Here is a 22,397-nt window from a genome sequence, read left to right on the forward strand (position 1 = left end):
GGGTTTGGTTGCTTGTATCAGACCAAATTGTTTGACGGGCACTGGTTTACGAAGCTACCTTACACTAGGAGCAGCTCTTCAAGTTGCAGAGAAATTTTAGTGGGGCAGATCAACCGATAACTAACGTTCAATCCTTTGGCTTGGCTCACAAGGCCCATTGCGGGGAGCCAAGGAAACTGTAACTTATGTCAAGTCCCAGCTTCCTGATTTTGTTGCTCACTTCCGTCGGACACGTATGCACACAAACTTGATCTTCATATTGCAGTTAAACCTGCTTCTCACTGTCTGGAAGACACTGCTCATCAAGCGGCTAGGGAAAATGCGGTGCATACTCCGTACACTATGTATTGTACTGTACGTAAAACAAGACGTAACCTTAAGCTATTTTACCTGTGTTGTACACCAACCTGAAGGTATTGTATTGCTCTGTACGTGTACAGTACAAACTTACAGTAACCTAGGTAAAGTGACAGAAATAATACAATCCCTCTGTACAGTACAGTCCAGTCCAGCACTGCATGTGGGTTGAATGTCTTAGGCTTGCAGTGCGACTGACACCCTAAGGCAGGCAGACTCGACCTGCGGTCCGATACCTGGTAGATGTCATATTTCGCGGCGGAATGCGATAGCGACAAGCTCAGGTACACCTAGCTCCTATCTTGTCATGGGTGCATCGCACTTAGCGTTGCATTTGAGGCCTTGTGGAAGCATTTTAATGGCCATTCCAATGCGCTTCTTTACAGCACGGAACATGCGAGGAAGCTTCTATGCGCGGGACCCTCTACACCATCTCCAACGACCAAGGTAACGTTAGTCGTCGAGGTGGTCTACGACTTTTGGCTCGGATCACGGGAAGTCGACGAGCCCTCCAGCATCCCCTCAACGTTATTCGTTATCGCCGCAGTCATGCAGCTGTTCACCTCAGGGCCAAGAAGCAGTGACGATCTGGTCGCCTTTGTGGGATGGAACACCCCACCCAAAGTCCGTCCCATCCAGGCTGAGACTCTCACATTGGAGGACAGATGGAAGTCAAGTGTGTGTGCCGCTCGACGGCAGCCTCGAAGCCGGATCCCGGGTCTTTGAAGACACAAAATTAGAACTGTGAATGGAACGGCATATTCCAGCCTTCGCTGCGTGGTCCCTACGGAATCACTTCCCTAACCCGCATAGTGTTCAAAGTACAGCACGATACCTACCTACCAAGAAGCCGTTGCTAGCGGGGTCTGTCGGGCCAGGCTAAAGCATGCCGAGAGGCTGCATCAGCCAGCGCCCTGCACGTTCTAGCCCCGCCCCATGCTGCGATACCACCCCAATTCTAATTCACCCCTTCCACCGGCATTGCCCGGAGCCAGCAACGATAACCTGCCACGATCGGGCCGTGATGCTCTGCTCAAGCGCCACCACCTAGATTCCGGACACCCTTGTAGCGATTGGCGTGCCCCTCTACCTACGCAAGGTTCCCCTCACTGCAGCTTTGGGCAATCAGATCGTGCCCGGCGGGGGATGGGGATGTAGGTAGAGAAGGCTCTTGAAGAGGCGGTCGGTCACAACTTGGCATTTAACTCTTCTTACCCCTATTTTTCCCCCGAGCGAGTCAGTTGCTTTTGCGAGTTCAAGTCCAAGCTGTCTTGACTACCAATGGCACATACCTAGGCTGCCTTGCCTGCTTCTATCAGCTAGCGCTGCTGCTCGTCCTATAACTATCCATAATCCATCCCCTCCGCAGACCACAACACCTAGAGCTCGGCCGGATGTGCATCTGGCCTCCCGGAGCCCAGAACCTTGACTTGAACTTGGTTACACCAACTTGCCTCAGTCGCACCCGCTGAGGTCCATCATAAATACATTCAACCACACCATTCCTCTTCAAAAATCACAGCAGCAGAGGATTTCCTTTATCTGCCGCCCATCGTTGAACCACCCTCTCTTTGCTGGACCGACGACTCGGAGCATTCCCTCCAAACATCGCTGACGATACTACCCCTTTCTCATCGTTCTGATGGTCGTGTGTAAGCGTGTTGGACTTGCTATGCCGCTTTGCCTTGGTGGAACAACATAAAGGACCTCCAATCTCTCAACCGGGATCATAGAGATCAAAACACTAGCAATTGCAGCTCGTGCCTTTGGGACCATGAACTCCACCGAGACGACCGAAAACCCCAACCCTCCTTCGGCATCGCCGGTATCGCCATCTGCGCCATTGCAGGATGATAATAGCAAGGAGAATTCGAGCCTGCCTCCGCAGCCACCGCCCAAGAAGACGGTGAGGAGGAGGACCAAGACGGGCTGCCTGAGTAGGTCTTGTGTCTCTGGCGTCGACCTCGTGGCTTGCTCTCCCCTTACTTTCGTCCACTGACAAGCCACCCGCTAGCCTGCCGAAGACGCCGCATCAAGTGTGACGAGGGGAAGCCAACCTGCAACAACTGCATCAAATCCAAGAGAGATTGCGAGGGTTACAGTAAAAGGCTCACTTTCAAGGAGCCCCTAGGCTCGTTCCCTGGCCAGGGCCTCTACGGCCACCCTGTCTATCACCGACAAGCCCAAGAAGCACTCCTGAACGCCCAGCTATCCGCAGCCCAGACCAAGGCGGCCTCGTCACAAGGACAACTGACCCCAATCGCTCCGAAGCCACCACCAGGCAGTTTCGCTGATGCTGCGTCCTATTCCTTTGCCCAAGGATATCAGGTACCTGAGAACCCTCAAGTTCCGCAGGGGGTCCAGTTCTTCAATGCGTCGCATCAGTTGCCTAGCCCTCCCCCCTTAGTTGGCGACCCTGCCTTGTTCGTCGACCATGGGCGTCCTCATCTTTCCGGAGAGCCATCTGCTCATGGAGCTTTCTTTGCATCTCCAACCGATGTTCAGGGCTTCCAGCCCCAGCCGAACTTGGAGCATGTTTCTCCGGTCCTTGCTGAGCACCAGTTCCACGCCCCCGGCCAAGAGCCTGGGCAGCCCCTGGCCTCCCTTGATAGTGGTAATGGGCAGCTACACAGAACAATATCGGCCGAAGAGGAGTACTGGCTGTCGGACGATGAAGCCTCCATGGGAGAGTCAGACGACGACGCAATGCCCGACCCTCACATGATTCATCTCGAGTCGAATGACCTCGGTATACAGGTCGCAAGACGGCTGGAACCACAGCAAGATTTGTACGGAGTGCGCATTAGGTCGTTTGCCGGCCTCTTCGCCGACGAAAACACCCTCGACACCTACACCCCATCCTCTGCCAGCTCCCCTCTAAACGACTCGCAAACGGCTGCCGTGTTTTGGTATTTTGTTAATGTGACGGGCCAGAGTATGTCTCTGTACGAGAGGCATCCGTTCGATCCCACACCCATGTTTGAAGGCTTGCCCGTCCCAAAGGAACGCCAACACATATGGACTTGTTAGTAACCCCAGTCAGGGGTCTCTACCAGCTCTTACTGACCTGTTTCCCAGATACCTTCCCGATTATGGCCTTCAACCATCCTGCGCTGATGCAAGCGATGCTTGCGCTAGGCGCCTTGCAGATGTCAAAGCTGCAAGGGGTCCCGCCCACCGCGGCCATGAAGCATTACCACCTCAGTTTGAGGAGAATTGCCAAGAACTACCAGAGTCCCAACAGGCGCACCCAACCAGCAACACTGGCAGCCACCCTCTTGCTCGGCTTCTACGAGGTTTGGAACTCGGACCATGACAAATGGTGCAAGCATATGTGGGGAGCCCGCGCCATTCTGAGAGAGCTGGACCTCGGTCGAACGATGAGAGAAGTACTCGCCGTGAAACGAAGGAAGAGAGAGGAGAAGCTCAGGGCTCATCATTGCAGCGAGATGTGCTTCGCGACACACGGGGATTTGTATTCGGACCCGGGAGATGTTGACACCGAACTGATTTACCAGCTTACCGGTCAGAGGGTCAACTACGACACCGGTTCAGGCTATGTTGTCGATGACGCACACCGGCCACCGCGGCTCTCAGAGCGTGATATTGAGCGGTTTGAACAGCTGCGGGACCTTTATTGGTGGTATTGTAAGATGGACGTCTACCAGAGCTTCCTCGGCGGAACCAGGCTGTTGTAAGTAGGTCGCGATGCGGGTCTTGCGTGGCATCTTTGCTAACCAGCGCCAGCATGGAATACGAGTCCTGGACACAGTGTGCACCTCGAGGTCCGTTCGGCAAGATGGATGCAATGTAAGTGGCCCGCACAACACACCCTTTCGTTCGCATGTACACTTACCTATTTCTCGTTCCGCTGGAAGCTTTGGCACCTATGACTACCTGATGCTGATGCTGGGCCGTCTGGCCAACTTTGCGTCTCGGGATTTGGCCCGTAAACGAAGGGCAAGAAGACCGCCAGCACCAGGCCAAGGTCCTGGCCAAGGACCCGGACATGGTCCGCCGCCGCCGGGACACGGGCCGGGACAAGGACCGGGGCTAGGGCGCGGCCAGTCACCACCAGTGGGCCTCATGCCCACCTCGGGCCGCGTCACCATCCCGAGAGGGTTCACTCCTCCGCGCGAGACTACCCCACCAAGCGACTCGGCCGAGGAATCCGACTTCGATGTCTCCACCGCCGAGGCCATGCGCGAGTGGGAGGCGATCCGGCAGGCGTTTGAGCTGTTCCGCGCGGGTCTCGGGCCGGACTTTGAGCCCATGGGCCCGGACTTTGCGCCGCCCGTCGCCACGCCCTTCGGACCCGCCCTCATGTACCGCACCTACAGCATCGCGGGCGTGTGGATGAACTACTACATGGGCCTGATCATCCTGCACCGGGCGCACCCGTCGATGCCGCCCTTCGCCGTCATCGCGGCGGGCATGGCGGCCAAGCAGACGGGGCGGTGGGCCAACGAAATCGCCAGGATTGCGGCCGGCTTGCACGAGGACACGACCCACGTCACGTCCATCAGCACCCTGGTGGGCGGGGCCTTTATTGAGAGCTGCTTTCCCCTGTTCGTGGCGGGTGTGCAGGTAAGAATGCCGCTTGGGCTCTGCTCTCTTGGATTAGATTGCTAACCTTTTTCTCCCTCACTCAGTTCCAAGACCTCCAACAGCGGCACTGGGCCGTTCGCTGGCTGCGCGACGTTGCCCGCCTTACGGGGTGGCAGTCGGCGCGGCAGATTGCCGAAGGGTGCGAGTCCGGGTGGAACAAGGCCGCCGAGATTGGACGCGGACCGCCGTACCACAGCCCGCCTGACTTGGGCCCCTTGTTCCCGGATTCGGTCTGGAACCGCCCCCGGCGGATCGACCGGCGCATCCGGGAGGAGCTTGATGGCGGCGAAGGCCGGCTGGTGCTGGCCAAGTCGGAGCAGGTACACTATGTCCTGGGGATCCTGAGTATCGAGAAGGATTTGGAGGTGTTGGATATTGATGGAGAGGACAACCGGCGAAGTCAGGGCAGAAACGCAGATACCCTGAAGGAATACCAAGGCTAGACGATAGGTCCGCGGCGATACCAGGACTTGCTGCAATATAGCTGCTCTCCTGATGTATTCTATTTTGACAACCTCCTGGGTGTGATTGTTGAATCTGCCTTGGGCTGTGCCGGGTAGAGCCTGGAAGAACAAAAGTCAGCGGTGAGGGACGGATGCCTACGCATACAGTACCCTATGATTCACTTTTGAGTCCCGGGCAAGCCCATTCACGCTAACAATCCATCACGTTGGGTCAGCATGGTGAGGATGTATTTGTCATTTCTTCACTTCAACGCCCCCTTGCCCCTTTTCGTCAATAGCCACTCTAGTTGGTTGGCAGCCGCTCAACCACAGCAGCCATCTCCTCGTCTGTGTATATTCTGAACCCGCGCTCTTTTGTGACACTGGCCAACTGAACGTTCTTGGAATCCAACTTCTCCTCCATGACCTGTTTCAGCGTCTTGAGCACGAGCGTCTCGGCGTCTGCGATGGAGAGGGACTGGCAGGAGGGGGGTTTGTTAGCAATCATAGACGACAAAATCAAGATATGACAAGGAAGGGGGAGCCGTGGCCGGGGTGTTCCGCTCCTCTCGCTAACCTTGTGATACTCATTCTGCAGCTCGGCCTGGGCGCCCTCGCTGCCGCTGCCAATTGCCTTGGCATCGTAGCGGTAGAAGGTGCCCGAGGGCTCGGCGTGGTAGAGGGACGGGCCGTCCTCGTCGTAGCCGGCGATCAACAAGGCGACGCCAAAGGGGCGCGACATGATGCTCTCCTCGCCGTCGGCCGACTCGCCGAAGCGCAGGGCCAGGTCGCAGATGGCCTGCGTGCAGCTCTCGACGCGCAGCGGCTCGTTGTAGTTGAAGGCGTGCGACTGGCACTCGACGCGCGCGTGCTCCACCATGGACCGCGCGTCGGCCTGCAGGCCCGACATGGCGCACCCAATGTGCCGGTCGATCTCGACTATCTTCTCGACCGACGACGTCTCGAGCAGCGTCGACGTCACCCGCTTCTCGACGCCCAGGATCACGCCCTCGGATGTGGCCACGCCAATCGCTGTGCTGCCTAGCTTGATGGCCTCGAGCGAGTACTCGACTTGAAAGAGGCGGCCTTCCGGGGAGAAGGTGCTGGTGGTGGGGAGGGATGCGGTTAGCTTTTGGGGTGTTTGACGATTCCAAGGCGTCGCGAGCAATGATCGTGCCGGCAAGGAGAAGTAGATCTTACTTAATGCCCCGGTCTAGAAGTGAAAGAACATGTTGTCAGCTTAGGTGCTCTTGTTTCTTCCGTTCAGTGCTAACAGGGGTGCAATTCAGCAGAGCTTCTGGACGGCTTTACCATATTCTGATCTTGCCATAAACATCTTGACGGTGTTGTGCGGTCAACGCTTCTTTCCCGGGGTATCTCTCTCCGGTTTAAATGCTTGGGTATGCTGTCGCAACTGTTTGCAATAAAACGGCAGGTTTTGTTGTCTTCGACGGGCGCTTGGGAGCAGTGGAGGGGAAGGTTCGAGGTGAGGCTCGCTTGCGTTCGACAAGCTGAAGGAAGCTCCAGGCACGCAGATGTCGACGAAGCTCCTCCCGTCATTACGTTACCTATTGGCTGCCCGCCAGGCGGCCAACGAGCTGGCCAGCCTGACTTACATATCCTGTCAGGTACTTGTAATGTACTGTATTGTACCTGGGTTGCTCTACTGTACTGTACGGTAAGTTACAGCGATTCCCGTGCCTGCCTCGGGATCTCAAACAAGCCTCCAGCCCTGCACAGGCTAAGGAACGTTAGGTATCAATTACAAGTACCCTCGTCCCTGCCGTCGTCAGAACCGACCTGTCGACACCGGAAACTACAACTTTCGAGGAATTCGTAACCTGCGTCGAGGTCGATTACAAAAATCCGTGAGAGGGAAAAGTATGACGGCCATCAAGACACAAAATACGTGTACACACATCGTCCCGTCCCGCGCACGAATATTATACGACTCCAGATCGCCAATGTAGACGCGACAACAATGTCGTCTGGCACCAGACCCTCTTCATATGCCGAGAAGAGAAGCAGCGGCCTCGCAGCGGCCGAACGCGCCTCTGCGGGCTCTGCTTCGTCGCAACACCGCATGTCTGGCAACTCGTCCAGCTTCAGGACCAACTCCGCAAGACCATCCGAGTCCAAGGCCAGCCACTATCCCGAGTCGCCGGGACACAAGCGGTCCATTTCGAGTAATCCCGGCGCACGCTCAACAACCAGGTCTACTGTCGAAGAGCGCCGCACTGAGAAGGTGCAGGTAACCACACGAGAAACTCTCATCGCCCGAACAAGGAGCCCCGATCGCCGCAGCGCCCCCACCGCCGACAAGCCGCGCCCTTCCAAAACGAGGCCGAGGGAGTCGCGCCAAGAGACCCCTCTTCCTCAAGGTACGCTCCCCATGCCCCTCTTTCCAGCAGATTATCTGATGACCCCTTCATAGACCTACCATGGGAGCCCGAGGCATCATTGCTGCCACATACGACAGCCCCTCTGGCCTCGCGCATATCCATCCCCCCGCTCGCTTCGTCTGCGCCCCAGACGCTGCGGCCGAAACCATTGCATGAACTGCCCCTCGACGCCCAGGAGGCTCTGATCATTGAGGACCTATTATTCGTTTTTATGGGCTATGAAGGCCAATACATTCGCTTCGCAAAGGGGTACAATCCCTTCGAGGAACGGGAGCGCTTGTCGGGCCCCGACTGGCGTATCCTGCCGGGTCTGGATCCCAGCCTCCGGGACCTCACCGAGTCGATGCTGCGCATGGCCACCCACTACACAGCTCTCGAAACTTTCGTCGACGTGCAGAGCCGCGAAGAGTTTGGCCTGGTGAATCACGCCCTGTGCGCGTCAATACGAAAGCTCCTGCAGGAATACCTCGTCATGGTTGCCCAGCTAGAGACGCAGTTCCTCAACGACGACTCCTTTACCCTTCATGTGCTCAACGTCCATATCTTACCGACCAGCCACATGATGTACCAGCTGTACACCCTTGCGCACGAGCTACTGAAAAGGAACGATCTGCTGGACGACGAGACGGAAGAATCGAGCGACAGCGCCGAAGAGGATTTGGAGCAGCTTTTGGAGCGGCTGAGGGAGGGGGGCGGCCTGGCGCCGGGGAGCGTGGCGGGAAAGAAAATCTGCAAGGGCGGTGCGGTGCTTGGGCTGATCACCAAGAGGCTCGAGTCAATGTCGGGCGATCCTGCAGCTCGCGCCTTGTTGACATCGTTGCTACGGGACGCAAGCATCCCGTACATGGCAATGCTGAACGAATGGCTACATCACGGGGGCATCAACGACCCACACGACGAGTTCCTAATCAAGGAGCAACGGAGCATCCGTCGGGAGCGGTTGGAGCAGGACTACACCGACGAGTACTGGGAGCGGCGATACACGATTAGGGATAATGATGTCCCGCCCCAGCTCGAGGGCGTCAAGGACAAAGTCTTGCTCGCTGGCAAGTACTTGAACGTTGTCAGGGAGTGCGGAGGTGTCGACGTGAGTCTGCAGGTTAAGGACGTGCCGATATCCTTTGACGACAACCGCTTCCTGGATAATGTCAACAATGCTTATGCCCATGCGAACGAGTCGCTGATGCAACTGCTTTTGACGGCCCACGCACTCCCGGCAAGGCTACGGTCGCTGAAGCACTACTTCTTTTTGGACCCGTCCGACTATTTCTCGTATTTTCTAGAACTCGGCGCTTCCGAATTGCGGAAGCCCGTCAAGTCCGTCAACGCCAGCAAGCTCCAGTCGCTTCTGGATCTGGTGCTGCGCCAGCCCGGCAGCATAGTGTCGTTGGACCCATTTAAGGAAGACGTGAAGGTGGAAATGAACGAGATTACCCTGACCAAGTCGCTCCAGCGCGTCGTCAACATCACTGGGATAGAGCAGGGGGAGACACTCCAGCCGCTCACCAATAACCAGGCCCCCGAGATTGACAAGAATGCCAGCGGTTTCACCTCGCTCCAACTCGACTATGCCGTCCCATTCCCCGTCTCTCTTGTCATCAGCCGCAAGACGATCTGGCGCTACCAAGCACTCTTTCGCTATCTACTGTCACTCCGCTATCTAGAGTCACAGCTGTCAACCTGCTGGCAGACGCACACCCGTGGCTTCGTGTGGTCGCACAAGTCATCAGCGTCGCGAAGTCTTGAGATCTGGAAGCGCCGTGTCTGGACCCTGCGCGCCCGTATGCTGGTGTTCGTTCAGCAGCTGCTCTACTTTTGCACCGCTGAGGTCATCGAGCCAAACTGGCAGAAGCTGATGGCGCGCCTGCAAGACAATGACCAGGAGGGTAGTAATGCTCCCACTACTGGCGCAGGTGTTACTGGCACCGTCGATGAGCTGATGCAGGACCATGTGGACTTTCTCGACACTTGTCTGAAGGAGTGCATGTTGACAAACAGCAAGCTGTTGAGGGTACAGTCACACCCCCATCTCTTCGTGGCTAATCCCCCCCTTCTCAATACCATTGATTACTAACCAAGCCCAATCTCTGGCAGATCCACTCCAAGCTAATGCAGACCTGCACCATCTTCGCTACCTACACAAATTGGCTCTCCCGCGAACTCGAGAAGGCCGACCCGGACTTATCGGGCACCACGAAACCGCCCAACATGACGGACGAGCAGTGGAAGCACTTCCAGTCGATCCGCTCCCAGAAAACTAACCCGCATTCCCACGCCCAGGATCCAAATTCGTCCTCGGTGAATCCGTCGGACGATAAGACGGAAGCTGCCCGCATCGCAGAGCTCTTTGACGTCATACGCAAGTGGGAGACAAACTTCAGCCGCCACCTGCAAATCTTGCTAGACGCCTTGAACCATTACGCCGCTACCGAGACGGTTGTGCTCCTGAGTCTCTGCGCGCGGTTGAGTACGGCTAACCAGGGGACCGAATATGCCGGTTTGAGGCACGACGAGGATGGGGTTGTTTGAAACGAGACGCAGCAATTTGTCTTACAATTGTACCGGTATGATGTTTGAGTTGTAGGCTTATGGAACGGAAGCAAGTGTGTTGCCACAGTGGTCTACCTGCCTTACCATGGTTGTACGAAGGAATGGGATGGGACATCCTGCTTGGAGAGTCAATACTCGTTATATGAGCTCTCGATATGGCTGTTATCAATACTGATGCGGCCATGATATATCATAACATCAAATACCCACCCATCCAGTGGTGTGGAAACACACCCCTCGAACAAGAAAAATGCATTCCGAGTCTTGAATCACATTTACCGAAGAATCAAATAAAAAGCTGCACCGAGTTAGCACACTCACATCGTACGCACTCCGTGGTAGCAGCACCTCTCATCCCTAAACAACCCAGGGGTATCATTTCGTTTCCCGTCCATAGCCTGGACATGGCCGACATACAGATCCCAACCAGACACATCAAGTAAACTGATGATCAAGATCATAACTACCTGACCACCCGACCCTCATCCACCCCGCCTCAACCCCTTTTCTTCTTTGACCAAACATACTAGACCACTACCCGCCTGCTCCCTATCCCCCCCAGTTGGCGAAACGCCAGCCATTCGAATCAACACCATCACCACCATCAACCATCGACCATCATACCACGTTCTCTCTGTCCCCGAGCAATCGACCCGTCTCTGCCAATCATTTCCCTCGTCCCAGTCAGCCCGCTCTTCCCAATTTTCCTTCAGCAGAGACAGGTCGTTGTCCATAGTGCGCGCCGTCGAGTTTGTGAGTTAGAGCCCCAACCAACAATAGCCACAGCCACGACCACACCACTGGCCAGGCTATATAAAATACCGGAAGCGAGTGGGTTATCGGGCAAAGCCCACGAGAGAATGAGAGAGGACGGTAGAAAATCAAAAGAAGTCGAAAACGAAGACGAACAAAAGCAGGACGCAAGCTAAGCAGGAACGCAAGAGCCAAGGAAGATGGATTGAAGGACCTCGATCGCATTGATGAGTTGTTGGATGGGTGAATTAGGTGACCGGTTCCCTAGTGTGATTGGTACCCCATTCATACTCAGGCTAATCGATCCCGGTCCCATCTAGTCTTGATGTCTCTCTTGTCCTGACTTGCGGCAACACAAACCGCGTAATCAACTGCATTCAACTCAACCCAAGGCCAACACATCCTCCATGTCCACTTCCTGCTCGGGTATAGATCTAAGGAGGCTTTTCTTCCCTCTCCACCGAAGAGGACACGACGAAAGGAAAGAGAAAACGGCACAGGGCCTCGTATATCACGGCCCGGAAGGAGGGGAGATAAGGAAAAGAAAGCAGGACAAGCAAATCCGAGATGCCGAGAATTGTTCTTCATTTGTCTCATTCCTCTTCGTCCAGGTCATGGCAGACTGAGGGAACAGATAGCGGTTTCATGACGTAAAGACGAAGAATGGCCCTGTTCGTTGGCATCGCGGGGCCTCATCTTTAAAGGAGAAACATCTCCATGACAATGTTTGATAGCGGGGAGATCCAGTCAAAAGCAAGGTAAAGACAAGCAGCCGACCAAAACAGAAGAGCAACTACCGGGTATTTTACGCCAGGGGTATATCCAGCCGTAGGGTATTTCTTTTCCTCGCAACGGATGAAAAACAACCGATCCGTTTCTAAAATGTTGCACTGCCAAGCGATGAGAATTTCAACGAAATGGCCCTGGGAGAGGGCCGGGGTATCCTGAATTGGTTGAATGAGATGTGGAAGGGCGCCCGCTGTCGGCAGACTGGCGAGCATGATGGCGAGGCGTGGCATCGCCGGGCTGCGGGACAGCCAGCTTGTCGACACCATTGCCATAAGTGTGGCCCGTGGACCAGGGATTGTTGTCATCGTCGGGGAGGTTGATGCCGCTGTCATTCCATGGGTTTCGGTCTGCATTGAAGCTGCGGGTGGACTCGATGGAGATGAGTGACGATTTGGACACGTTACTGGAGCCCTTGAAGAAGTTGGCAGCAGACTGCGAACTGTTCTTCCTGCGGTCCAGGAACGAGGAGATCGATGACATGCTGCCTGGCTTGCGCAGGCAAGCCAAAATGTTGCTCCGCTCGCGGGCAACCTCATCGCCGAAAGAAGGCTTGGTTGGAGAGTCGGTGGTCAACGGAGCAGGTACATGCTGAAGGAGCTTCGAATTGAAATACAAGAGCGAGTCCTCGAACGTGTCCGACTTCGGACGAGGAATGGAGCCCTTGATAATCTCCGGCTCGACTCCAGCAGTGGCAAGCTGGGTTTGGAGGAAATCCATAGCGTCGCGAAGGCCGCCGGCGTTGTTGCGCGTGAACGTCCACAACAGAGTGACCGTAGGCGTATCGTTTTCGGTACGCTCATCGGGGTTCTCGTGCACCGTAACTTCAACTTCGTACTGCGTCTTCAATTTTGGCACAATGCTTTGAGCGAAGTCGGGCGACTCGAGGAACTTGATCAGCGGGGATGAGCGCTCCATGACTACCTCATGCTTGTCGGGAACCATGCCCTGGTGTCATATCGTTAGCCAGGGCGCAAGGCCGCGTCTCTTTGGATCTTACCAGAAACTCGTCTATAAACTTGGGCACCAGCCACTGAGGTCCAGTTACGGTCACTTCATCGCTCGCTTGCTCAGTGCTCGGGAAGACAATCTTGCAATTCCAAGTCCTCTCTAACTCTTCAATCTCGGAGAGGCGAGTAAGGAGCTGGCGATGATAAAGCCGGTCGACACTGACAACCTGAGAGGTGAACTCGGAATCCTATAGGCATGCAAAGTCAGCTTCGCCGCTCTTCGCACCGTAGGACGGTGAGGCTCACCACCCTATCCACCATTTCCAGAATCTCGCTCTTCACAAGCTCGAGATTCTGGGCATTTCGAGCCGGGGTGCGACATATGACGTTGTCCACTCGGCTGTCATCGTCCTCTCGACCTATACCGCCTTCTCCATATTAGCATATTGGGAACATCACGAGAGAAACTCCGGCACATACCGCGATCCATGGCATTGGAAAACTTGACGAAGACGGAATGCTTCTTCATGATGCGCTGGATATGCTGCCCCCCGATGCCGATGATGCGTTTGTGGTATTGGTCAGGGACATGGAATGAGATAGACGCCGGCATTTCCTGTTCGACCAGGGTCAAACCCTGCTTCAGGGAGTCGTACGTCTGACCGATGACCTCAATGTTGAAATTGTATTCTCCAAAGGTGTCGAACATGATCTGGACGCTGCTCTGGCCCATAATCTTGTTGATCTTGCCATTCTTCTTCCCACTCACAAACTCCTTGTGCTCGTTGGCAAGTTCGATCCTTACCCGTATCTGGTACGGGGGGTGCACGGCGAATTTGATCTGTGAAATGACCATCAAGGCAGCCTTTACTGACTCGTCAGAGCCCGTGATATGGAAGGACTGTCTGTCGAAGATGACATCGGCGTCCGAGTTGGCGCAGATATCGCCGAGCATCGTCCTGATATCATGGTTACTCGGTTGGCGCGTATCAGGCTGCATGAAAATCCATGATGCCGTATAGAACTGGCCGACCTAGATGTGGAATCAGTATTGATTGTCGTACAAATGTTGTATGTTAATCCCAGCTTACCAAGGCCATGAGCTCCCGAATAGAGCGTTCCACGTGCAAGTTTTCCAGAGCCTGAACGCGGACCGGACCCTGCCTGGAGCCGAGCGGCGGGAACATGATGAAGGTGCCGTTGGACTCGATGATCTTCCGCACCTTGTCCATTCGACTAAGCAGGATGCTGTCAACCTTAGCAGGGGATATCGTAACATCCTTGGCGAAGATCCTAATACGCGTGAGGATATCGTGGATCCGGATCTTGGCCTGTTCAATGGCCTGAGGGGTCTCGCCCGTGATGAGGATCTCGGCTGCATCCCGGCGCTGGGCATTTGGCGGGCAGTAGCGGTAGCACTGCGAAAACGGCGGTGGGAAGTAGATTGCCGTGTTGGTCACGGATTCAATGAGCTTGATGTTTTTGCGGTTGCGGCCGCATAGTACCTGCTGCAAAGACGTATCGAACTTCACTGCATCGACAACCCTCCCAAGCTACATCAAACGTCAGCATGCGCAATCTTGAGCCATAACATGCAGGAGACGGGCATACGAGTTGGTCAATGTGGATGAGCACACGTGTCTTTGCATGTTCAGAGGACAGGATATCACCATATATGGCGACCCTCCAACGCTGGTCTCTCCGCAACTCCACGTCGCCATTGAGACCGCCGACAAGCGGGGTAAGCTTGGGGCCCAGTAGGAAGATGTCAACTCCGCAATAGACGGACGTGTGGTCCAAGAAGTCTGTCACCGACTTCTTCAGGACACCCTCGGAAAGATTGGCAACCAGATGGCCGTCCACGACAACGGTTGTGCAACGCTGTTCACGAGGCGTTTTAGCACAAGGTCGTAACGGGAAGCGGGCAACCGGAGGGAAACCTACCAATGACAGCGGTGTCTGGTTCAGGATGGTATCGCGGGTCTGGTAGACCACATCGGGCATACCGGACAGAATCACCGTGGTGACCTGACCACGGACATGCTTTGGTGTTGTCGAGATGACGTGGGCTTCAATGGGCAGGGGATTCGACGTGATGTCTCTGCAGAGCTGGCGCAGCTGAGCGAGGTTGTTCGCGTGCACAGGCAGCTCATGGACCGGGACATCGTCTGGGGCTTCCTCCGGGTGCGTCCACCGGAGTACGGCATCGGTAGTAGCGTGCAGAATCTCCTCGGTGTTGGGGCCGGCAAGGTCGGAGGCAAAGGGAATGTTGAAGGAGTAGTGGATTGGGCCGTCAGGGACCTGGGGCGCGGGTATCGGAGGAGCACCCTGGGCTGTGACGTCCCGACGAGGGTTGATTGCCGCTTGCATGCCCACATTCGCTCGGGACATGCTAAAGTTAGCCGGGCTCATCCGCTCAGGCCAGTGCCGTATGTTTGTTAGCTTATTCATGGTGAAATGGCCGTTGTCCGCGTGGATCGTTGTTTATCGGGTGAAGGTAAGTCGGGGACACGAGGCGGGCGGTGGGTGACGAGAGGGAGGACGGGCAGCTGCGGATGAGGAGACGTTGACGGACGAGGCAATTGGGGCTGAAGGAGGGACTGAAGGAGAAGGACGTCAGGACCGGACCACGGAAGCCAGGGCGCCCAGCACAGAAGACAAGAGAAAAATGGGTATCTCAAAGAGGAGAGGGAAGAAAAACGAAGAGGAGGAAACTGTCGTGTGCTCTTTTCCTTCCTACGATCTACAGATCTTGGGAGGGGGGAAGGGGGAAGAGTGTGGAGGAGAAAGATGATGACTTGAGGGATTGGTGCAATGGATTATGGAAGCTAATGGACCGTGGAGGCAGTGGACGAAGGTGGACCGTTAGCGTGCGAGTCGAGTGGGCACTGGGCAAGCTGGCTGCTGGCCCGTGCTTTTGCTTGGCCCGGGCCGGTGGTGCTAGTGCAAGGTAGTCGCTGTAGGGCAGTGCACTAACTTAGCTAACGTTAGCAGTGTTCCGGTCCAAAACCGTCCATGAAAAGAAAGGTTTAGGAGTTTGCCAAACAGCGACCAGGCCAACCTTGAAGCACTGCTCCATTCGAAACAGATAATATCTGTCTTCACCTTGGTTACTAGCACCTACCTGACCAAGGTAGTTGTGAAGCATTCCTTCAAAGGCTTTCTTTGAGCCAGCGTTCGAGGCATCTGTGACGCCGGCTTGGTAAGGACTCGCTACAGTGCGATCTGGACAAGCTGTGGCTGGCTGTCGTGTTTGGACACACAACCCAATTCCGGACAACCCGGATTCGGTTCCCGTGCCAGGAACGCCCTACATAATTCGCATCTCCCGGTGTCGCCTGTTTGTTGTGCGGTAGGGAAGGACGTGGAGTGATACGACGGTCAGTATCTGTAGAGGACCACTTCAGTTCTCAACAAGCATGTCCTCAGGTGGTATTGCTGTGCAGTGGCATATACATACCGGTACAGTGCATACAGTAATTACCTTTCAAACCTCTAGGTTGCAGCACCGGGCCAAACCGGGACGACCGGTCTCGAATCAGGCGCGATACCGCAAATACTCAACCGATTTGGAAATACGACGCTACTCCATCTAAGCCCGGGCTTGCCTTACTATTGGCCACATTATAACCTGCACGTCGCTTACGTACTGTACTCAAGCAGTCGGTACGGGCCATGTTCAGTCAGGCAAATTTGCTTGCACACAACCTCAATCTCGCCCAAAACGGCCCAGGCCAACTTAACGCATTTGACAGGCGGATACAGCTTCAACAACGCAGTCAAATTGAGTTCGAAGGGTGTAAATGAATTGGGAACGAGATGGAAAAGTTTGTATGATTAGGGTTAGGGTCCTGGGTCCTAGCTTCCTGTGTACAATTCAATGCTGGTTTGTTCGTTAGCGCAGAACTCCCAACAGGGGCCCTAGACCCAAATTCAAAAAGATCTCTCTCAACACTGAAAAAAGCTAAATCAACGCAAGAAGATAGAGAATCTAGTAAAACTCTAAAGGGCTGTTTCATTCCAGTCCTACTTGCAGGGAAAAAGTGGCTGTTTTGGTGTTGAAATTCGAGTTTTTGCGTTGACCCTTGCCTTCAAGTCAGGCGCTACCGAACAAACCAGGGGTGCATTGTAGATAAGCGACATGCAGCATAAGCACGATGAGCCAATAGTAAGGCAAGTCGGACTTGGATGGAGTAGCGTCGTATTTCCAAATCGGTTGAGTATTTGCGGTACTAGCAAGCTGTCACGAGTTCAGGAAGCTACCTCTCGAAGAGCTTGGACGCAGTCATCACAGCTGAACACCGAGCCATGATGTGAGCTGGTAAGTGGAGCCACTTAAAGCTGTGACGTGATGGACAGTAGGCCCCTTGCTACGGCACAAGATCCAACTGAACCTCTGCCTTCAATGGCTGAACTGTTTTCTCCCATAAAGTCATAAATTGGAGTATGTCTAGTGCTACAGTTGGTGGGTGTTGTGTGTTCAAGATTCCAGACCGCCGGAAGAGCTGTCGCTCAATTCTTTCCGGAGCCAGCCAAAGGACGGGACAAGGGCCAAGCGGCCGGGGTGTGGGGGATTGGCTGTGGCTGTGGGGGGCCTGGACAGTGCGGGTACGACCTGGCTGGAGCTGTTCGCCGGAGAGTAAGATTCACAATTACAGTTGTAACAATACAATACAGAACAGGTACTGTACCTCCGTGCCTTTCCTCCTGCTGACGACGGCTTGGTTGAGCTGAGTAACCATTCCCATCAATTCAGGGCTTTTTGGCGTAGCTATGTGCACAGCAAACGAAGCGTTGAGCTTGAGACCATTCCAACTTAATAGAGGACTGACTATCATCCAATACGTATGTCTCCCCTGGATATACAGAAACAGCAACCTAGCATGCCGTATTGCTCCCGTCCCTCGAACTCGGCAATACATGGACACGAATCACACCTAGACACACTTGTGTTGAGCAGTCGGGGACTCGGGAATGGCTGCTGATGAGTTACATGTAACCACTTGGCACAATATTTGTGCAGTTTACGACTAGAGTGCCACTGCAGAGTGGGCCACATACCTCACGCAACACCACGAGTCCAAGACACTCTCATTTCATATGTCCCTACGGTTATACCGTTGGCCAAAGTCACATAAATGCCCACGACTGGTTCGGTAAGGCAGTTTGTAATATTGAATTTCTACCTATCAGTTAAAACCTGCCAGAAATCTCCCAAGCGAGTCAATGCCCCTCAGTATGCAGAGAGTCAAACTTGTCCCAGGCACGAGCTGCTATATCTCCAAGTCGGGCAACGTTATAGCACACACGGACTGATATTCTACCCAAGCTCTCAATATAGTAGCCAAGTCTCGTACGGCTCCCAATAACATGTTTTGTCTCCGTGCCAGCTAACCGCCACCTCGAAAGCACTCTCTTTGTTCTTCAGAAAAGACTAGTGAAACTTACATTGCTAGTCAACCAAAGAATGATTGACAACAATCCGTTCCACAAATGAACCGCCAGACTGAGCAACAAAAGCCCATGGCAATATCGAAGCTCAAAGTGCTTGAGGTATGTGCCCTACCGTTCCATCATAGCAGCCAAAGCCGCACAAATCCCTCCAGACAAACCCACAGATACAAAGGAAGGTAAATGCCACTACATACCTTCGATACAGTACAGGACCATGATCGGTCTCGGTATTATCTACATAGGTATCAATACAATCCTAGCGATCCTTCGCTGGTCTAGACAGCCTATCCGTCCTGCCTGAGCCACCTAATAGTTTACCCATCCACTCAGGTAACTGTGATGAATCCTCTCAGAGCAAACCAAGGACCCTCAAGCCCCATTTTACGCTGCCGAGCCATGTCCATCCTTGAGTACACCATACACCGCTGACGAAAACAAATGAAATGCAAGACAACAGGTAGAGGTCAAATCTCCCGAGGTCAGATCCACACATCACAAACTTCCAATTCCACTCGGGGCAACAGCACCTAAGGGAGCATTTAACGCATCTCCCGATATCTCCCCCCAACGTCAGTCGCCCGATCGAGGTACACTACCTCCTCATCCTCCCTTCCTCGCGCATAATACCTCTCTGTGGGCGGCTGGCCCTGGCCCTGCTGCGAGGAGGGATGGTACTCCCTGCGAAGGACTTGCGGTTCGCCGGGCGGCGGAACGGTATACCCTCTGCCACCCCCACCAGCCTGCGCCTGCTGCTGCTCTCCTCGCCTTCCCTCGTCATGGCGAAGATACGGGCCCCTGCCTCCAGCTCCAGGTCCAGCTGCATAGTCATAATCGTATCTCACCGCCGTCTCAGCAGCAGGTCGCACGCTGGCCGATCTCAGAGGCTGAAGGGCAACTGGTGGAAGCGGCGGTGGCGCATAGTCCCGCAGCACCGGCTGCTCGTACGCGGTAGGTAGCTGCTCGTAACGAAGGCCGCCTTCGGCGGGCCGGGCGCTTACAGCGCGGATGATGCTAGGGCCTGCGCCTCCGCTGGCAGCGTAGTAATCCCGGGGTGGGACAGGGCGCTCATAGCCCGACGCGCTGCTCTCGTAGCGGGTTGATGGGGGTTCCATCATCGCCGGTGCAGGCGGTGGCGCAGGACGGACACTGGTCGCTCGGGTGAGGTACTCCCGCGGCGGCAATGGCTCTCGTTCGGTAGGGATGGGCCGAGAAGGGTGGTATTCGCTTGCAGGTGGAGGCGGTAGCATGGAGTTGGCAGGCTCCCGGTAGCCGCCGCGATGGTCGGGAAAAGCATACTCTGGCTGAGTGACTACTCGGCGTGGCGCGACGTACGCTGGCGACGCCGGACGGTAAAGAAGCCCATCATCGTCACGATAGTCTGGTCGGCGGGAGACGGCCCGAGGAGGGAGAATGCGCTCGTACCTGTGCTCGGGAACAGAAACTGGGCCTCTGAGGTCGGATATGGCTTCTTCTCTGACTACGGTTGTCGCACGGACAGGCTCCAAGTACTCGCGACCAAAGGCGTCTACAACGACACGTCGCTTCGGAGGAGGCATTGCTCCAGCGGGACGTTCGTACATGACCGGTGATTGAGACCGGTCGGGGTATACCAACGCCGGACGCACGCTCATTCTCGACGCCGCGCGAACGTCTCGGTAGTAAGTGACTCCGTCATCGTACGGGCCCTCGGCATGTCCGGGTGCAGCACGTACTGCCCGCACTTCCGGAATATACTGTGTGCCGGTCGGTTCCGGGGGCGCTCGATAATCGTCGTAATAAACTGTCTCGTACCTCGGCGGCGCCACCAGTGCAGGATCTTCGCCTCGGCGAAGGTGATATTCGTCTCCTCTCTCGTAACCCACAACTCGTTCCTGCCTAACAACCACGGGCTGGTAGCGTTCCTGGTAGGTTCCCTCTGCAGGAGCTCGCTGATCATACCTAGGTTCGTCGTCGGCGACTTCCAGAGGTTGTTGTTCTGAGCGTCTCTGACGCTTGTTTGGGCGAGCAAATTGAGAAGTAAGAGGAGAAGGAGAACGGGGTTCAGGTTTAATATAGGGCGATGCAGCCGCAGTTTCAGCGGCGAGCCGGTCAGCCTTTCTCTTCTTCTTTTTGTTCTTTTTCTTCTCTGCCGGTCTGTTTCCCTGTGCCGAAGAGCTATCCGGGCTCGACCCGTTGGAAGGCTGATTTCTCAACGCGGCGACCTGGGCTGATGTTGCCCGGGGCTCGCCAGAACCAGGTGTAGTTAAGTGTGGTTGTCGTGCGATAGCAGGTGGGAGAGCATGGGTTGGCTGGGGAGCGAGAGGGGAGAGGTCATGGGCACGGACAAGAGGGGATGGCTCTCGAGCCGGAGCCTGGTTAGGCAATCGCTCGTTTACCCTTGCAAGATCTTGCGCAGCGTTGCTCTCCAGCGCGCCAGAAGCCATCGGAACAGGAGGCTGGGCATGTGTTCTCGCAGATCCGCCAACTCCGATGGACAAACCAGGAACCATCACCTCTTGAACTGGTGCCGTTTGTGTCGACGCAGAGACACTTGACTGTAGCTGTGGCTGTTGCTCTGAAGGAGCGCTGAGAGATACTGGTTGTGTAGGAGGAGCGGCAGGCTGGACCTGGTCAACCTGGACAACTGGCTCAGAATCCAACTCAGGCTCATAAGGCGATCCTTCCCGCATCTCCTCGTCTTCCGATTCATTAGGGAGGCGCGATGCCATGTTAGAATCCGGCGTGTCGTGACGACTCGAATAGAAGGTGTTATCGTCAAAAGAGTCGCTTGAAGCTGAGGCATTAGCAGCTGTGTCGTCAGTAGTCTGAACAGGCGTGGCATGAACCAAAGACAAAGCCTTTGCGTAAATGTCGGCAACGTCAAGTTCAGCCAGTTGATCTAACGGCTTGCTGGCGGTGCGGCGCTGCTCAATTTGCTCTCTCAGATCACGCTCCAGTCGCTGCCGCTTTAGCTGGATCTCGGCCTTGATTAAGTCGTCAGACTTTTCCAGAAGCACGGGATCGATCGATGGTTTCGCAGCCCCGGGCGGTTTCATCCCGCCAGAAGGGCTCGAGAGCATCCCTAGGCCGGGAACAACGGAAGTCACGTTGACCCGCTGGTTGGCCTGCTGAGCCTGGAAGTTATCAATTACTGCGCCGTCGCTGTTTACGGGGCCCTTTGGGGCTTTGGGCTGCGAGGTCGCTGGTGCGGTGGAATTGGCAGCAGCGGGCGTTGGAGCTTGTTTAAGATTCTGGGTAGGTTTTCCAAGCAGGTGGGTGGGCTTGATGCGCGGGTGCGAGCCAGTGACAACCTCGTCGCGAAACCGCAGGAGCTTTTGGTACTCACGCAGCTCACGAACTTCATCTGATGTGAGCGATGCTAGCAAGGAGCCACCGTTCACTGCCGGCCCCGCTGCTGGACCAGATGCCAATCCAGATGCCAGCCCCGTCGCCGTCGCCGCCGTCACCCCGACTACAGAGGCCTGCGCCATGGTGTCTGCTCGCTTAGGCGCGAAAGCTGTCGCGTCTCCAAGTTGACGTCTCAGCAAGTCAGCTGCCCATCGAACACAGCGCGCGGTCGGAAGGATGAGGCGATGTAGTTTAGCATCCGAATGTGAATGCAAGACACTCTGAGCGTGGAAAAAAAGCGGTCGTTGTTCCCAGGCGATGCAAGCAACGGAAATTTCCCAACCACTGAAGCCAATCCACCCTTGTCGCTTCTTGGCTACGACGTTCTCGGGCACGGACCTCACCTTTCTGCTCATGCTGCTCTGCGAGTTGGCACGGTGCGTGGTTAACATCCGTGCACGGTGAAGACTGACGCACGGGGCACATGTGGTCAATGGATCGCTAGTCGTCTCGTGACGTTGAATTGGATTGACCACCAATGAGCGGACTCCCCTGACCTTGTTCCTCCCGGTCTGAGTCAACTTGTCGAAACAAACAGAAGGGACTATGCAACAAGAACGATAAAGGTGTTGTCGTGTGTCTTTGATTCTCGAGATTGAGAACTCGTATTTTATTGACAAGGCGGATTCTTTTTCTCGTTCAAAGAAGGTGTAGAAGCGGAGAATGGCTGATTAGGTATTCGTACATACAGTAACGTTACTATACGC

At 55.2% G+C, this 22,397-nt stretch overlaps 5 protein-coding genes across 5 annotated transcripts; 2 read left to right on the plus strand and 3 right to left on the minus strand.

Annotated features, from left to right (window-relative positions):
• Positions 1–2,131: 2,131 nt before the first annotated feature.
• On the plus strand, positions 2,132–5,408 carry N656DRAFT_798525 (uncharacterized protein; the record flags this gene model as incomplete). Its single annotated transcript, XM_064817769.1, has 6 exons — positions 2,132–2,294; positions 2,372–3,382; positions 3,436–4,051; positions 4,105–4,167; positions 4,236–4,944; positions 5,010–5,408. The coding sequence occupies 6 exons, from the start codon at positions 2,132–2,134 to the stop codon at positions 5,406–5,408; spliced, it is 2,961 nt and encodes a 986-aa protein (XP_064669749.1).
• Positions 5,409–5,451: 43 nt separating this feature from the next.
• Positions 5,452–6,894, minus strand: N656DRAFT_779689 (N-terminal nucleophile aminohydrolase). The gene is made up of 4 exons (XM_064815242.1): positions 6,720–6,894; positions 6,609–6,621; positions 5,986–6,511; positions 5,452–5,886 (listed from the first exon to the last, which is right to left on the minus strand). Exons 1-4 carry the CDS (start codon positions 6,742–6,744, stop codon positions 5,713–5,715), a joined length of 738 nt encoding a protein of 245 aa, XP_064669750.1. The 5' UTR covers positions 6,745–6,894; the 3' UTR covers positions 5,452–5,712.
• A 253-nt stretch (positions 6,895–7,147) lies between these two features.
• N656DRAFT_779690 (uncharacterized protein) lies at positions 7,148–10,668 on the plus strand. The gene is made up of 3 exons (XM_064815243.1): positions 7,148–7,789; positions 7,843–9,821; positions 9,905–10,668. Exons 1-3 carry the CDS (start codon positions 7,390–7,392, stop codon positions 10,337–10,339), a joined length of 2,814 nt encoding a protein of 937 aa, XP_064669751.1. The 5' UTR covers positions 7,148–7,389; the 3' UTR covers positions 10,340–10,668.
• Positions 10,669–12,022: 1,354 nt separating this feature from the next.
• N656DRAFT_789853 (KH RNA-binding domain-containing protein) lies at positions 12,023–15,300 on the minus strand (the record flags this gene model as incomplete). Its single annotated transcript, XM_064816819.1, has 7 exons — positions 12,023–12,847; positions 12,900–13,097; positions 13,156–13,277; positions 13,330–13,882; positions 13,941–14,402; positions 14,461–14,730; positions 14,794–15,300. 7 exons carry the CDS (start codon positions 15,298–15,300, stop codon positions 12,023–12,025), a joined length of 2,937 nt encoding a protein of 978 aa, XP_064669752.1.
• Positions 15,301–18,842: 3,542 nt separating this feature from the next.
• N656DRAFT_768835 (uncharacterized protein) lies at positions 18,843–21,773 on the minus strand (the record flags this gene model as incomplete). Its single annotated transcript, XM_064813654.1, has 1 exon — positions 18,843–21,773. The coding sequence occupies one exon, from the start codon at positions 21,771–21,773 to the stop codon at positions 18,843–18,845; it is 2,931 nt and encodes a 976-aa protein (XP_064669753.1).
• Between the last annotated feature and the right edge of the window lie 624 nt (positions 21,774–22,397).

Source organism: Canariomyces notabilis (assembly GCF_033297395.1).
Source record: "Canariomyces notabilis strain CBS 508.74 unplaced genomic scaffold N656scaffold_12, whole genome shotgun sequence".
NCBI classification, from domain to species: domain Eukaryota; kingdom Fungi; phylum Ascomycota; class Sordariomycetes; order Sordariales; family Chaetomiaceae; genus Canariomyces; species Canariomyces notabilis.